The 16,868-nt window shown below is 40.7% G+C and overlaps 2 protein-coding genes across 8 annotated transcripts in view; one reads left to right on the forward strand and one right to left on the reverse strand.

Moving 5' to 3' along the window:
• ccdc57 (coiled-coil domain containing 57) overlaps positions 1 to 16,868 on the reverse strand; it is a 123,740-nt gene that overhangs the window by 52,303 nt on the left and 54,569 nt on the right. For all 7 annotated transcript variants that reach the window (XM_084342557.1, XM_084342556.1, XM_084342555.1 and 4 more), the window contains one exon: positions 12,561 to 12,801. In XM_084342557.1, the coding sequence (XP_084198683.1) occupies positions 12,561 to 12,801 (241 nt within the window). The remainder of the gene's footprint in view (positions 1 to 12,560; positions 12,802 to 16,868) is intronic.
• Positions 1 to 16,868, forward strand: part of slc16a3b (solute carrier family 16 member 3b) — a 138,506-nt gene that overhangs the window by 50,316 nt on the left and 71,322 nt on the right. The gene's annotated exons all lie outside the window — the stretch shown is intronic.

The raw sequence follows: 16,868 nt of genomic DNA on the forward strand, positions 1-16,868 counted from the left end.
CTTTATTCACAACAATCGCTTCCACATTGTGGCTGAAAACTAAACCTACATGAGCCTGGACCAGCTGTGTCCCAGCTGTTTTCTGAGTAGCACCAGACCGCGACACAATCGCAACAAACCCGTAAACCGTAATCTCTTGTTTATGACAGATAAGACACACAAATACACACATCGTAACGCGTATATGATAATCCATCATATTGATTTAGCAAAGGCTTTGTTGAAAACAAATGGACAAGACCGGGAGGAGGGTTAGCAAAACAGTTGAGTAGTAAAAAAATAAAAATCCGGAAATAAATCCGAAACCCCTCCGCTTCGCATTGGGGTTTCATTCATCCATTCATTCATCTTACTTGCATTATTTGCTGCTTCATTTAGCTTCCACGAGCAAATAAATAAGCGGATTTGGTGTAAACATGATAGCAATGTTAGCTTGTTGTTAGCTTACAATGCTAGCATAGAGGCTAACGTCTCCGTCAAACAAATAAACAAGTGTTGACAATACTGCAGAGACAGAAATTGTCTCGACCGTCTAATAACACAGAAACAAACTAACGGCAGCTTTCACAGTCATAAATCAAAAATCAAATCAAATCAAATTTTATTTGTATAGCCCAAATTCACAAATCACAGTTTGCCTCAGAGGGCTTTACAATCTGTACAGAGACGACACCCTCTGTCCTTCGACCCTCGATTCAGGTGAGGAAAAACTTGCCCCAAAAAAAGCCCTTTTAACAGGGAAAAAAAAATGTGGAAGAAACCTCAGGAAGAGCCACAGAGGAGGGATCCCTCTCCCAGGACGGACAGACGTGCAATAGAAGCCAGCATCGGCATGAAAGTTATCTGTCACAACATCCACAATAAAGACGAAAGATTACCTGCTCAACAGAAACTCCGCTGTATCAGCATCGGGTCCATATCTTTACGGACCTTTCACCACCGTTCAAATGATGACCCGATGTTTACTCAGGTTTGAGCCCTCTTTATTTTACATCTCCGCTTTGTGTCTTCAGTGACAGACTTTCTTTCTTTGACTCTTTGTCGGTGGGGCAAGCAGAGGCAGCTGAACTGCTCAGGGCAAAACAAACCTCTTGTCCGCTTGTAGTTTCAAATGCGGAAGTGGGTCGGGACCAGACGTGAGCAGGAGCAGGAGAGTGAGCGAGGGGATTGGATCGGAAAATTGACCAATAGCATCCATGCGGACCGGATGGCTGCTATTGGTCAATTTCTTTTCAGTTTTACAGGCGCTAGAGAGAATGGATTTATTTGGTTCCTTTTACTCTTCACATTGTGTAGGTCGTACTATTGGGCCATAACCACCATCTAAATAATGTTAATCGTAGACCATAGCTTTAATAATCCAATCAAAAGGAAGAAAATCTTAGGACAATTAAAGAAGTTGCATTGTTCTGTTGCTCTAATTCAGGAAACATACTTGTCAGAGACTGAGCACTTAAAACTGAAGAGAGAGTGGGTGGATCAGATCTATAGTGCATAGTGTGGGAGGAAGAAGAAGAGAGGGGTTGATATACTATTTAATAAATCTGTGTACTACAACAATGAGAAAATCTTTCAAGACGATGAAGGTTGGTATGTTATGGTGATAGGCACAATTGGAGGAATAAAGATAACCATACTTAATTTTTTTTATCAAAAAAGCAACTCTATTAGCAGATAAAAGTGAGGGGGTTATGCTAGTGGGGGGCAATTTTAACTGCACCCTGGACTCAAAATTGGACAGGTTACCTGCAACAAGAACATCTCAATCTAAAATGTCCAAGGGGCTATCGGATATGATGAAGGAACTAGGTCTAGTAGACATTTGGCGACAGCTCCACCCTAATGAGAGAGATTTCACCTTTATGTCCCAAGTACTGTACATGGGAGCTCTTTGAGGATAGACCTCTTTTGCATATCAAAAACTGAACTATACAGAATAAAAGAATGTACACTTGAGCCAATTTCTATATCAGACCACGGCCCTGTGACCATGAAATTAATTTAGGAGTAGACAACCAATTTAGATACTGGAGACTTAATGTCTCATTACTAACAGATAAAAACATCAGACAGGAATTACAAGGAGCTCTGACTGAGTACTTCATTATAAATGACGATGGTAATGTCTCCACCTCAGTTGTATGGGATGCCAGTAAGGCCACGATGAGAGGGAAGATTATCTCCATAGGATCTAGAATAAAGAAAAAAAGGCTTGCAAAAACTACAAGGATTGGAAGCTGAAATAAAAAAATTAACAAGGGAACATAAACAATTTGGAAAGAAAGACACTTTTAAAAAGTTAAAGGAAGTTAGACAACAACTGGATGAGGTTCTGACATATAAGGCAGAGGGAGCTCTCAGATATATTATTAGAAAGTATTATGAAATGGGGAATAAAGCTAGTAGGCTACTGGCTTTTCAACTCAGAAAAGCCCAATCTAGCCGTGCAGTTCCCAAGATCAGGAACCCTGAAACCAGTCAGGTGGAGACCGATCTCACCAAAGTATCAGACTCATTTGCTACATATTACAAACAGTTATATAGGGCTGAAAAACTTGAATTTAAGGAAGAGAAAATTACAGTTTTTAAGACCCCTTAAAATGAATAAACTATCAAGTAAGGAATCAGAATAGGGCCCTATAAAATCAGTTTTATTTTTTCCCAAATTCCGTTTTAATTTTTGGGAATTCCGTTTTTTCCGTTTTAATTTTTGGGAATCCCGTTTTTTTTACCTTTTACTCTTATTTTACAACCAAAAACAGTGTGTTTTAAATGTAAATGACTAAAATGTACACAAATTAAATAGAAATTAACTTAAATTTATTGAGGTGACAAACAACACATTTCCTCAACACTGTACCGTACAGTACATTAAAGTCCATCAAAAACAAGCAGCAAGTAATGAAACTTTAGTTGATTTGTCATAAAACAACCACCAAACATTTTAAACTTCTTCAAAAGTAACTTAAACAACTTATTTAAGCTGTAGGACTAGTTAGTCCTTGTGAGCTACTCTCTCTTCAAGTTTCCCACCTATCAGAAGCCCTTTTTAGATAGAAAAGGTGGCACATTTGCTCCAAGGTAAGGGCGGCAATCTGCCGCCTTGTCTTTCTAAAAGGGAGGCAATATTCCTCCTTTTCCAAAAGCTGCCACTTGGCGTGCATGTGACGTGACGTGAAGCACGAAGTTGGGCAGTGAACAGTGACAACGAATTTGTCTTCAAAATAAGAGCTTTACATTGCACCCCATTGGATTTTAGAGCTGGGTTCTTAGCGGGGGGCTTTTAATTTGAAAGTAGCGACTGTTCGTAGCTTGCCGCTACACACAAGCTGACAGCAGCTACTAGCTGTTTAGTTGTGTCCGCTAGCTAGACAGAGCCGTGGGCGGCCACTTCGCCATGCTTACATTGTTTTGAAGGGGGAGGGGCTCAGTCTGTGGGGGGGGGGCTTGTTGTGCCACACAGATTTGCTTCCCTCCGTGCAGTTTTCCCCACACATACACAGTGGTGGACAGTAACGGAGTAAATTTACTCGAGTACTGTACTTAAGTACATATCCAGAGGATTTGTACTTTACTTGAGTATGATTTCTTTGGTACTTATTACTCTTACTTGAATTCATTTCCAAGACAAACATTTTTACTTTTACTCGAGTTAATTTCTAGGAAGGCTGAAAAGCACTCGTTACTTTCAGGTCTGCTCTTTTTTTTTTTTTTTCCTTTATTAAAATACTATTAGACACAAGCTGTTTGTTAAAGAAGGAAACCTATCACAGTGCACGCTCTCCACTGGGATCTACGTAAAAGCGTAAATATGTCATCCCTCCCCATAAGGATACCACCAAAGTAGCCACGCTCTCGACTGCGTTTGTCAACACAAAACCGCAACAATGGCTGCATCAGGAGAAGAAAGACAATCCGCTGAGTCTCAGTCTGAGTCTGATAATGATCCGGAGCAGGAACTTTTAGAAAATCCTTGGTCTTATCTGGACTCCATGTTTGAGTTTGACAGAGTAAAAAACGTGGACACAGACAAACAGACATATATTTTCAAATGTTTATTGTGTTTGCCGAAGAAAAACTACCTCTCTGCTTTCAACAACTCCACGTCCAACTTAAAGAAACACGTTGACGTAAGTTAACCAGACTTTCACCATGTAATTTTTTTATTTGTCCCGGTCAATTTCATCATGTTGTGAGAATGTGAGTGTGTGTTGATCACAAAAACTACATTTTGTAGGAAGTGGCGCTGTGTGTGTGCGTGTGTGCGCGTGTGTGTGTTGTGGTTTTAAACGATGGCCGAATGAAACGCTCTCATAACGTAAAGTTATTTGTTATTAACACACACCAAACTTCTGTTGACCCCCTTGCTTTGCCTCAGTTAATCCATTTGCCATATTACTGAGAAATGCTGTTCTAGTATAATCCTGGGGGAACGCTGCTTTTGGGCTGATTAAGCTGGATGTATACTTTGTCGTACAACATCCTTGCATGCCTGATTAACAGTCAAGTTCATAGCAGAAGTCAGAAGTGATGTTTGTAAAGCCGTGATTCTCATTGGTGTTTGAGGGGGTTCCAGTTCCCAACTTAGCTAAATGATAGAGAGTTAGTTGGACGGTGCAGGTTTATTTGGTTACAGTTTTAATGATTGTTAATAAACATCTGCATCTGCAACATCTGCTGTCCTCCTGTGATCCCATTCATTTTATTTGTTTTTATAGGTGTTTCTGCAGGCTTTATATAACATTGTGGTTCTAAAAGCAAGCACATCAGTGCAGGTGGTTTCAAAGAGTTAATTCTCAGAAACAAGAGTTAAAAGGTCCTTAAAGGAGCAAAAAGCGAAATCATTTCACCGCTAGGTTTGCTGTTGAGCACTGCCTGTAGACCAAAACAAAGTGTGCCATTAGCCACACCTCCCTCTGCCTCTGCTCGACAATGACAAATGACAATGACAATATTTCCTTCTTAGCAACGACTTTTTAGCAAACCCCCAGCTGGATTGGAGGTTCAGTGATCAAGTTGTTAGAGCTGGTAGAAGCACTGCATAGCTGTGAGTTGCTCCAGTTGCCGATCGCAGCTGACTGCTATCGGCTGATTGGGCTAGAGCCATGGCCGGATCCTGGCTAGTGCTAGCACCGGGAGCTAATGCTAACGTTCCTACTCTTCTCCGTGAGTCAGACCGATGTTTCAGCCTGGTGTGACAGCCCGTGAGCCCCCCAGGTTGTCCGCCAGGCAAAATTTTACAATGCTAATTGAAATGTTAGCTGCCTGTCGGGCTACTCACCAAACACAACCGTAACGCCTGACCCATTGCTGAGGACCGAGCTGGTAACAACTCCAGCTCCGGACATTAACCCATGCTACATACTCATGCAATATAGCGGCAAGTGTGTAAAGTTACTGTAACACAGACAATAAAACAGACATTTGACTTTATGGTGTTACTTGCCTATCAAGAAGAAGAAGAGCCAGCTCCGAGTCCGACTGTAGCCCCTTTAGCTCTCGTAGCTCCCTCCACCTCGGAAACGCCAGGCCAATGTTAATTCTGGTTTTATCCCTTTCTTTATCGGACAATTTCTTTGCCAATGACCGTTTTTTTTTTTTAGTCTGCTCCTGCTCGTCTATTGGAAGGTTTTGTTCCGCTGTCTGCCATTGCAGTTCGAAAATGCTGCCGCTGTCACTACTCACTGGCTGTCGCGTTTTACAGGGAGGGAGGAGGCGGAGTTCACATGAACGCACATGAACGCGCGGCCGGACCGGCTTGTAAACATGAGGCTGGAGATCAACACAGAGAGCGGGTGTGTGACGTCATCCTATACTCCAGATGAAATTACACCTCTCGTTCTCCATGTAGCGATTTTTTAATTCCTTCAGTCTTAAATAATGTATTTCCGCTTATTGCTCCTTTAAATTCATTTAAAAAAAATTATAGTAATTCACTGATGTGAAAAATAAGAAATTTACTCTTACTCTTACTTTTACTTACAGTAAATTTAAAAGCATGTACTTTTGGATACTTAAGTACCTTTAAAAGCAAGTACTTTTTTACTCTTACTCGAGTAACATGTCGACTGAGCTACTTTTACTTGTAACAGAGTAAATTTTGACCAGTAGTATTTGTACTCTTACTCAAGTACTGGGGTCGAGTACTCTGTCCATCTCTGCACATATGTTCCTCTTCCACACGAAAACAGCATTTCAGTGAAATTATGTCAAATTCCGCGATATTCCGCGCTGAAAAATAGATTCCGTTTTAATCGGCCAATTCCGCGATTCCGTTCGCGATTCCGTGATCGCGGAAATCATAGGGCCCTATCAGAACTCTTAATCAAACTCACCACAGAGAGTGAAATTAAAGAAACCATTACTGAACTAAAAAAAAACAAAACACCAGGAACAGACGTTTTTTCTGGAGAATAATATAAAATCTTTGTGAATGAGCTCACGCCCATATTATGTAAACTATGTAATTATGTTCTAAAATCAAGAGGCCCCACAAACTCATGGTCGGAAGCCATATTAACAGTCATACATAAGGAGGGGAAAGACCCCCTTCAGTGCACCAGCTATCGCCCAATAAGTTTACTTTGTGTAGATTATGAGATCCCGACTTCTATAATAGCTACTAGAATCCAAAAAAATATAAAAAAATTCATACAACCAGACCAGACGGGATTCATATTAGGACGTCAAGGAACAAATAGCATAAGGAGAGACCTGAACCTGCAGGCAATAGCGGCAATGGACAAACAACAATCAATGCTTCTTGGCTTAGACGCCGAGAAGGCATTTGATCGAGTTGACTGGGTATTTCTGAGGCAGACACTGATAGAAATGGGCTTCGGGAAGGAATTTGTGGCTTGGATAAACCTATTATATAAAGAGCCCAGCTCCAAAGTTAGAGTTAATGGTCACTGTTCTACCTTTTTCAGGATCGAGCAGGTTGTGAGACAGGGGGATTCACTGTCGCCCATCCTATTTGCTCTTAGTATTGAGCCTTTGGCAGAGGCGATATGCCAAAATACACAAATTCAAGGGATAGCGGATGAAGGGGGCTCAATTCATAAGTTAAGTCTGTTCGCAGACGATATTTTACTTTTTGTGAAGAATCCACTTCTTTCCATCCCCGCACATATGAAATGCCTACATGAATATGAGTCAGTGTCTGGATACAAAATTAATGAAAATAAATCAGAAGCCATGATGATCTCAGGCAGGGCCGGCGCAAGGCATAGGCGATAAAGGCGGTCGCCTAGAGCGCCATCTGCAGGAGGGGCGTTGCCAGTCACCCTCGAGGGAGAAAAAAACCCAATAATAATTTCCGATGCCTATTGGCGCCCTCCCTTCGTGTTCTGTCTTGAAAATAATAAATATTAACAAAATAAAGAAGCAGATAAACAATGACATGTTTCTGACTTGTGATGCTGAGTCACGTGACGTGTGGTCATTGGCTGCGCACCTCAGAGGGTCAGATATGTGTCACAGAGTTTAGGTCACGTCACGTCAAGTGACAGACAGGTTATGTTTTGATGTTTTGATATTAGAGATGAAAATCGCTGTCAAAGCCCTCAGGTGCGCGATACCGAAAGAGAAGAAAAGAGGAGAAGAAGAAGTCCCAATATAAAGGTAACATTATGTCATCTTTTTTTAAATGCCGTTTTGTGTGAAGACGTTTCATTTGTATTAGCTTGCTAGCTAGGTTGAAATAAAGCAACGCTGGCTTAACACGCTAGACAATGACACTGATAGCTACTAAGAAGGATAAATGACTCATGAATCAAAGTAGAGGCCGCAGGTTGTACTCTGTGTTGTTTATTGTGAAATAGTAGTGAATCTTTTATTATAAAAGGTAATTATAATTGTTATGTTGAACACACCAATTATGCAAATAACTGCTGCAAGCTGCAACAGCTGTTTGTCCTATTCTGTCTGCTGTAGTTTTTTTTTTTTTTTGTACAGTTATAAGTGAATCTACTCTATATCTGTCTAGATGCGCTCAAAAAATATTTCCAGACGCCCCTAACAGCTGCTGGAGAGGGGCCTTCTGATGCAACATCCACACCACTCTCTGAAGCATGTAGGTTTAGCCAATTGTTCGTGGTCTCTTACGCACGGCTATGTTGTTGTCGTTGTTGTTGTTATGATTATTATTATCATTATTGTTGTTGTTGTTGTGACTGAATGGCACAAGCTTATTAGCAATTAGAGTACATTTAGGTTTTAAACAAATAAAATAGTTTATTTGTACAGTACCTACTTCATATCAAACCTTATTAATGAATTTATTAAATGAAGTAGAATGACACAACAAAGTTAACAGTATGGATGTACTCTATGTTTGAATACAGCTACAAGTCAGGCGTCATGCAGCAGCAGCGCTACCACATCAACCACCACCCACCTCATAAAGTCAGCTTGAAGCAGGTGAGTTATGAAATTGCATGTTACAGCTGCAGTCACATTACTGAACAATACTATGGTTATTCATAATTTATGCTTCAGATGTGTTTATTGCCTGATGTGCTGTTATTTGTAAATCACTGTGTGACCTTACTGAAGGATTAATAGGTGTCTAGGCACTTGTCATTTAATGACACAATAGATGCCTTTGCTGCAAGGAAGTCTAGGTGTGTAGAATTTAGTTGAAATTTAGTTGAAACACATGCTGGAAAGAGTGACTTGAAAGTTCATTGTTGTTGTTCAAATAAAACTGTTGTGAGTGTTCAGATGGTTCAGATTTTGTCATTCAATTGTATGATGGTGTTCTTTTCTTTTTTGGGGGGGCGGCGGGGAGTAATCTCACCTAGGGCACCAAATGGGCTGGAGCCGGCCCTGATCTCAGGTACCTGGCCTATACAATTAAATAACAATGTCTCTTTTTGCTGGTCCAAACAAGGATTTAGGTATTTGGGAATTGTTATTACACCTAACCCTATTCAATTGTTCAAGGCAAATTATAACAAATTAATTAAACAAATAAAAAATGATTTGACACGTTGGGAAGTCCTTCCCCCTGTCTTTGTTTGGTAGAGTAGAGACGGTAAAAATGAATCAATTACCAAGACTTCAATCCCTTCCTGTAAGAGTACCTGCTTCCACTTTAAACATGTTAGATAAACTAATCTCAACATTTATTTGGCAAAGGAAGAGACCAAGGATAAGACTAAAATCCCTTCATTTACCCAAAGACAAGGGAGGTCTAGGTCTACCAAACCTTAAAAAATATTACTGGGCTGCTCAAATAAATGCAATAGTGGCATGGATCGGAAATGATCGGGAGACAATATGGACTCAGATAGAGCGGGATTCGGTTAGAGGTGTTCCCTTATCAGTACTACCATTTATTGAAACAAAGTCAGTCAATAAAGTCAAAATAAAGAACGAATGGATAAAACACTTCAAAAGTCTGGACAACAGTAAAAAAAATGCTCAGGGGATTGGAGTCAATCTCAAGGGCCATGTTGATAGTAGGAAATATAGAATTCCCACCTTCCGTGTGGGATTGCGGGTGTAGAAGGTGGGCCGACAAAGGTCTCCGTACAATTAATCAACTTTTCAAAGGAACAGAATTCAAATTATTCTCTCAACTTCAAGAACAATTTGACCTCCCATCAAAAAATTTGTATGGGTACCTTAAGGAATATATATATATATATAAATATATATATATATATATATATATATGTATATATATATTACATACCATAAGGAAAGGGAAATGGTCAGCAAAAACCCAAATGAAGTAGAAGAGTACTTTATTAGTGTTCTAGAGAGGCATTTCCCAATGAAAAAACACATATCTAATATATATAAAAGGTTAACAACTAGCACTTCACAAAACACGGATTATATCAAGGAAAAATGGGAACTAGAACTGAATGTTATAATTGAAGATTCTACATGGATGGACGTATGGACAGGCTGTCATAAGGGAATTAGTAGCCAACTGTGGAAAGAATTTGACTGGAAGGTGAAAATCAGATTTTTTAATACTCCTTTGTCATCTCTTCATATGTGAAAAACCCCAATGTGGCATTTTGTTGAAGAAAATACGGAAATAGCGGAGACACCACACACATTTTCTGGGATTGTCCAGTTATACAAGGATTTTGGGTTAATGTTAAAAAGGAAATTGATACTATTTTGGAGATGGATGTTACTCTAGAACCAATGCTGTTTTAGTTGGGAGCCATACCCAAAGACCTATATAATACAGACAAGCGATATATACTGCAGATTCTTCACAGGGTGGGGACAGATACCTGATCAAGACAATGCTGGTGGCCAGCAAAAAAACTACAACCAGAGCATGGTACAAAGCAGATTCACCTATGAAGGAACAATGGCTGGGGGTAGTAGAAGAAATATTTGACATGGAAAGATTCACACACAGATTGAGGCTCCAGGAGGGGGAATTTGAGACAAGGTGGGAAAAGTGGAATGAATATAAAAGAAAACTGAACGACACCACAAATTAAGAGGGTTGTAATCAGATCGTAATGTTGCATTACAAATAAGGGAGAAAGTTCACATGTCACTCTATTGATTTGTTTGTCCATTTACTTTAATTATTTAATTTTTTTTTTTACTGTCATTTTTTACTTTATTATATTACTGTTCTTCAATTGTAATTCTGTCTATATGTGGTTTTGTACGTTTACAAAATGTTCAGTAACATTTAAGTGAGGGCTAGGGATAAACCTTCCAAAAATCATCTCAACACTGGTTGAGATAAATTATAACTAACCCCTACTAACAAAAATCAAAGATGACATACATAGATGGAACGGTTTCCTTCCTTGGCCTCAGTCAGAATTGATTGTCTGAAAATGAACATACTTCCATGATATCTCTTTCTATTTCACACCCTTCCTATAGAAGTCCCCTCAAAACATTTCTCTGAATCGAATAAAATAATCTCTAGATTTATTTGGCAAGGAAAAAAACCTAGGATTAAATGCAAAACAATACAACTCCCAAAAGAGGAAGGAGGAATGGCTCTGCCCAATTTAAAAGCTTATTATTTTGTAGCCCAAATTAAACCCTTAATTAACATTTGTACCCCGACATACCAGGCTAGGTGGAAAGACATTGAACTTTCCATTATGAATGACCCTCCAATTCATGTAGTATTACCCCACAAAAACCTGGCGGGATTCATAAACGGTGTAAAGAATCCACTTCTCCAAGCTCAACTAAAAATCTGGAATACTTTTAGGGATGAGCATAAACAAGAAGATAAACTACAAATAATTCAATGGTGTGCTTATGATCCTATGTTCAAGCCAAACAAAATGGACTATAGATTTAAATCCTGGATTGCAAGAGGAATAACAACATTTTACTCCCTAACAGAAAAAGAACAATTGAAAGATTGAATATCTGAGGGAAAAATATCATCTTGAAAAAAAAGATTTTTATAGATATCTCCAGATACGCAATCACTATGAACATGATATTAATGGAAAATAAATCCTACACCACGGAATACATTAAAGAAAAATGGGAGAGGGAGGGTAATCTGTCAATCTCAAGTGAAAGTTGGCTTGACATGTTTAGATTCCAGTGGAAATGTACTAATTATAATACCTGACGGGAATTCGGATGGAAATGCATTATTCGTTTCTTCATATCACCAAGGCAGAAGGCACATTTTTCTGGAGGGAATTCTGGGTGTTGGAGACAGTGTGGTTCTCAAAACGCCAATCACTGGCATATATTTTGGGACTGTTCAGTGATAAAGCCCTTTTGGGTGGAGTTTCACAGAGCACTCAGAAACATACTTAACACTGACCTACCCTTGGAATTTACCATATTTTTCCTAGGAGATGCTGACCTTCTGACAAGGTGTGCCGATAAATATATGTATGGTATCTGGGTATCAGCCTGCAAAAAAGCTATAACCAGGCGCTGGTTACTTACTGAACCGCCTAAAATACAGCAATGGATTGATATAGTGAATAACATTTATGTCATGGAAAGGATTACTTTCTCCCTTCACCTTCAGAAAAAAGTGTTCACTAAATTCTGGACTAAATGGATTAAATATGTAAAATCTTTACAGCCAGATTTCGTGGAGGTATGAAAGACCCTGCTATGCTGCTTGTATCTAACAAACGGTCCTTGTTTTAGCTTCTCATAAATCTCCCCTTGTCTACCCTTTTATTTATTTACTTTTATTTTATTTTTATTTTTTATGCACAGCTTTCCTCTCCCAACTTGTGAATAGTTTTTGTATACAGCAAATATGTGGACTGCAGAAGAGTTTAAAATGACTTTGTATGAATATTTGACTTTCTATATGAACTGCTGTCCCAATAAAAAAATAAAGAAATAAAAATGTCATTGTGTTAACTTAAATGTTGTGTTTTTTTAAACATTGTTTGTGTTTCCTGAAATGTTGTATTTGCAAAATGTCACTGGTTTTATGAAATGTTGTGTTTTGACCGTACCGTAGCTAAACAAAAAGGTCAGTGCACTTTGCCACAGCAATTAATGTTTTTTCACACAAAATTGCAAAAATCATCAACCATCTTTGTGTTAAAAAAAACTGCAGCTCACACCTGCTGGGCTGACGTTGGAGGACATTTCAGTGGATTGGGCTGGTGGACCAGTGGCCATCTGATCAGGGGCTCCTGATGGAGGAATGGAAGCCCAAGGCTGGGCATGGGGACGGGGTAGAAGATGGCTGAGTCCTTCCATGTCTTTCCGCATCTGGGTAACCATAGCCCGCAAATTGCTGTACTGCTCCTGCAGATGACGGATCTCTTCTGAGGCCACAGAATCCACCTTTGGTGTGGGACCCTGTAGGTTGACACAGTCATCTGGACAGAGTAGTGTACTGTATGCATTTTCATGTTTTTGTAATATGTCACCTATTAACGAAATACTGAATTCATTGAGGAGTATTTAGTAAGGATTTGTGACCCTTATTTACGGCCTAAATTGTTCACTTTCAATTTTCCTTATTTACTTACTTAAGGACAACACAAAGCAGGTGTAAAATTTTCAGCACTGCTATATCTGGTGCACACAGAGGGAGAGAGACAATAGCAGGAAGAAACAGTGAGTGAGAGAGACAGATTAATGCAAATGAAAGGATACATTATATAGTTACTTTAGAGCTACTTAAAGGAATAGTTCACTCTAGAACGAAATTCAGTCATTATCGACTCAGCCTCATGCTGATGAGAAGTCCGGTGTAGTTTCTTATTCATCAAAGTGCAGCTGGAGACCCGCGGGGGTACCCTCCGGCAGCAATAATCCATATAACGAGCATAAATGGCGTCCGAGACGAAAAGGTACATAACACTACACAAAAACGTTGTAATATTCCTCCATACTGCTCGTCCGCTGCAATCCAAGTGTCCTGGTGACATCCAGAGTTTTCTCGAAACGACGTCATTTAGTACATTTTTCTAGCCTGAACAGTCACAATACTATATTTGCCTGAAGGCACGCTCCCGCGTACGCAAGTCTCCCTCACAGCGGTTTGCACTACGGAAGCTGCACCAGACAAGATCAACAAGACTTGCGGTAGATACACACCGGTATTTACATCCTGCTGTGAGTTTCAAAGTTTCAAATCACTAGTGCAGGCAGATCCCTCTTGTGTTTGTGTGTCTACACCGGACTTCTCATCAGCATGAGGGTGAGACGATAATGACTGAATTTCGTTCTAGAGTGAACTATTCCTTTAAGAGCTCTCCACTCAGCACCACAACACAGAGAACAAAAGATTGACAATGAGATAGCCACACTATTATACACACGTTACCTTTTTGCTTTCTTCAATTGCCTCCTGATTATTTTTTCCTGACTTACAACTCAGTGTAGGTTCACTCCAGTGTGATATTATTGAAGTATTTTTATTCAAGAACTGGGGCTGTGTTTACAAACATTCTGAGAATACTCTCAGAGAGCTTTTAAATGGATCTTTTGAACATCTAGTTTTCATAGTAAACTCCAAAGCCCCAGTTTTAATTTTAATAACCTACAGACGGCCCAAGCCAAACAGTGTTTTTAATCAAGAGTTTGTAGAGGTTTTATCCCATTTTAAAGTATGACGAGATTTGTATTTTAAGTAATTTTAACATACATGTCTGTTGGCATTCTCAGTCTCTAGTCACGGATTTTACGGATACCTTGGATTTTTTTAACCTCACTCAAGCAATTAAAGTACCAACACATTCAAAAGGCCACACGTTTGATTTGTTTTTTTACAACGGTCTCAGTCCTTACAACATTGAAACTAAGGATATCTGTGTGTCTGATCACAAACTAGTTTTACTCAATGTCATTATATCACTTTTACCAGTCCATCACGGTTCACCGTTCTACCTCCTGGTATTTAACTATATGTTTGTGAGCAAGTCTTCTGAGCTTTTTAATGCTGCTTCTTTAACTGCTTTTAACTCACATTTTAACCATACCTTTCAGACCACCCTGGACTGCATTGCCCTCTACAGGATCAAAAAATCAGACACTTAACTGCAGCCCTGGCTAAATGAATCCACACATGAATTAAAAAAGAAACCACAAGAGAAAATAAAGAAATGGGGAAAAAAAGAAAAGGTCTGAGTGTATTTTAGGAGATTTGAAAAGAATAGGAAGTTAAAGAAGCAAGAGCATCCTTTTATTCGAACTTAATTTTATCATTCCATTCTAACCCCAGAATTTGATTTAATGATTTAGATTCTGTCACTGCCCCCTCTCATTAGACATGTGAACAATATTTCTTACAAATAAAGTCAACAATATAGGACAAGAAATTATCCCCCAACAGTGTTTTACATGCCAGTAGTCACATTTAAATTGATTTGAAACCTGTATCACTGTAATTTTTTAACAGAAAGAGTGGTGGATAGGCCGTTCGGTTTGCCTGAGACAAGTAGACACCTACGTTTCCAACAGCGTGATAGGTACACGTTTCACCTGTGGACATCAATTCGTAAGATCCATTAGCATTATATAGGTAAGTGTGTCAGTGAGAAGAGCGTCCCTGTTTCCTGTCACTGAACGTACTTTTTATTGCAACCTTGTTGTTTTTCATGATTAGCAGAGCGCTCCCGCTCGTGCTAACAGTTAATTAGTGGTGCGCTGACGAGACTGTGTTCTCCTTGTTGTTGGCTCATACTGCCTAACCTTACGTATAGTATTAATGAAGACAGTGTTCTCGCTCCTCTCTCACTATAGTGTTGTACCTTAATTCATATCTTGTTCACAGTTAGAGTACTCTCACTCTGGCTAATTTAGTGGGTAGCTAGCGCAGCGTGCGCCAGTCTCAGCTAGGATTAATTGGTACAGTGAAGAGAGCGTTCCTGCTCCCCTCTCACTGTGGCATTGTACATTGAATTACATCCTGTTCTCACAGTTAGCAGGGTGCTCTGGCCCAGGCTAACTTGGTGGGAGCTAGCAAGCGTGCATTTGATATCAGGGTTTCAGGCTAGCCAGACCAGACAGCAGTTCTCAGGTCTGCTCAGGGACATGCCACCCCCTAGGAGGCCTAGGGGTTCTGCATCTGCCCCCCAAGGCCTCTCCCAGCCACAGGCTCACCCCATCAGCCATCAGAGGCCTCAGCGCTTCACAGAGAGGCCTGGCCATTTCTGCCATGACCCTGCTCACTTGCCCCCCAGGCCTTGAAGCTTAAACATCACCCCCCAGAGCCCCCAAAGGCTGGGGGGCCAGGGATTGAGGCATCGGAACCAGCAGTCGGTTATTCCTCCCAGCAGCAGCTCAGCTGCTGGGCAGAGTGCCACTAAGACCCCTGGGTGGTGTCCACCTTAACCCGAATAGCAGGCTTCAATCCAAAAATGGCACCCAGCCTCCAGCTGGGTCAAAATGACCATCATTAGCTATTCATAAAAATTCCTAGCCATCGAACCTGTGGACCCCTTGTCACAACCCAGGGGGTTCAACGCAACCTACTTTCTTGTAAAAAAAGCGAGGTGGTGACTTCACCCAAGACTGGACCTGAGGTCATTCCATGCTGAGCACAACAGAGGTCCCTCGTACCATTGCCAGGGGGAATAGTTCATGTCCATGGATTTCAAGAATGCTTATATTCGTGTGCTGATTGTGCTTCAGCACAGACGAGTTCTTTGTTTTGCGTTCCAGGGCCGCCATTTTCAGTTCAGGGTGCTCCCTCTTCCCACATATTTACCACGTGGCTTAGGGTAGCCCTCTTGCCCCTGCAGTCCTAGGGCATGAAAGTTCTGCTGTATCTAGATGATTGGCTAATTTGTGCTCCGTCCCGGCTTCGGGTGACACAGGACACGGATTGCCTTCTTTTGCATGTGTCCCAGTTGGGCCTCAAGGTGAACTTGGGAAAGAGCTCTCTGGACCCCACTCAGAGTATGGCCATCACTTCAGCAAAGCGGAGAGATACATGACTTTTCTGCGAGCGATTCCTGTCTGAGGTGGAACCCATATCGCTCAGGTTTCCCTCTGTGGCCAAATACAGCATTCCTCCTTAAGGTGCTGACACGCTCACACCTTAATCAGCCTATCCAGCTAGGACAGTTTGACCCCCTGTCAGAGAAAGATTGTGCTCTCTCCAAACAGTGCCTGTCCCATTGGGTAGTGAATGCCATCGCTTACGCAACAGGCCATGCTATACCATCTGGGGTCAAGTATCACTCTACCAGGAGTGTCTCCACATCATGGGCAATCCTGAGAGGTGTGACCTTGGAGAACATCCGTGATTTGGCCTTGTGGGCATCGCCCAGCACATTTTCCAGGTATTACAGAGTGAGTGTGGCCACACCCCATCCATTGGGTGTGGTTCTTCAGCCAAGCTCCTCTGCTTCATCCTTATGAGTTGGGTACTCGCATTCCTTGATGACTGCCAGAGTTCTCAGTCACTCGGAATC

The sequence above is a fragment of the Pagrus pagrus genome, assembly GCF_965226575.1.
Source record: "Pagrus pagrus genome assembly, chromosome: 21".
Classification (NCBI taxonomy): Eukaryota; Metazoa; Chordata; class Actinopteri; order Spariformes; family Sparidae; genus Pagrus; species Pagrus pagrus.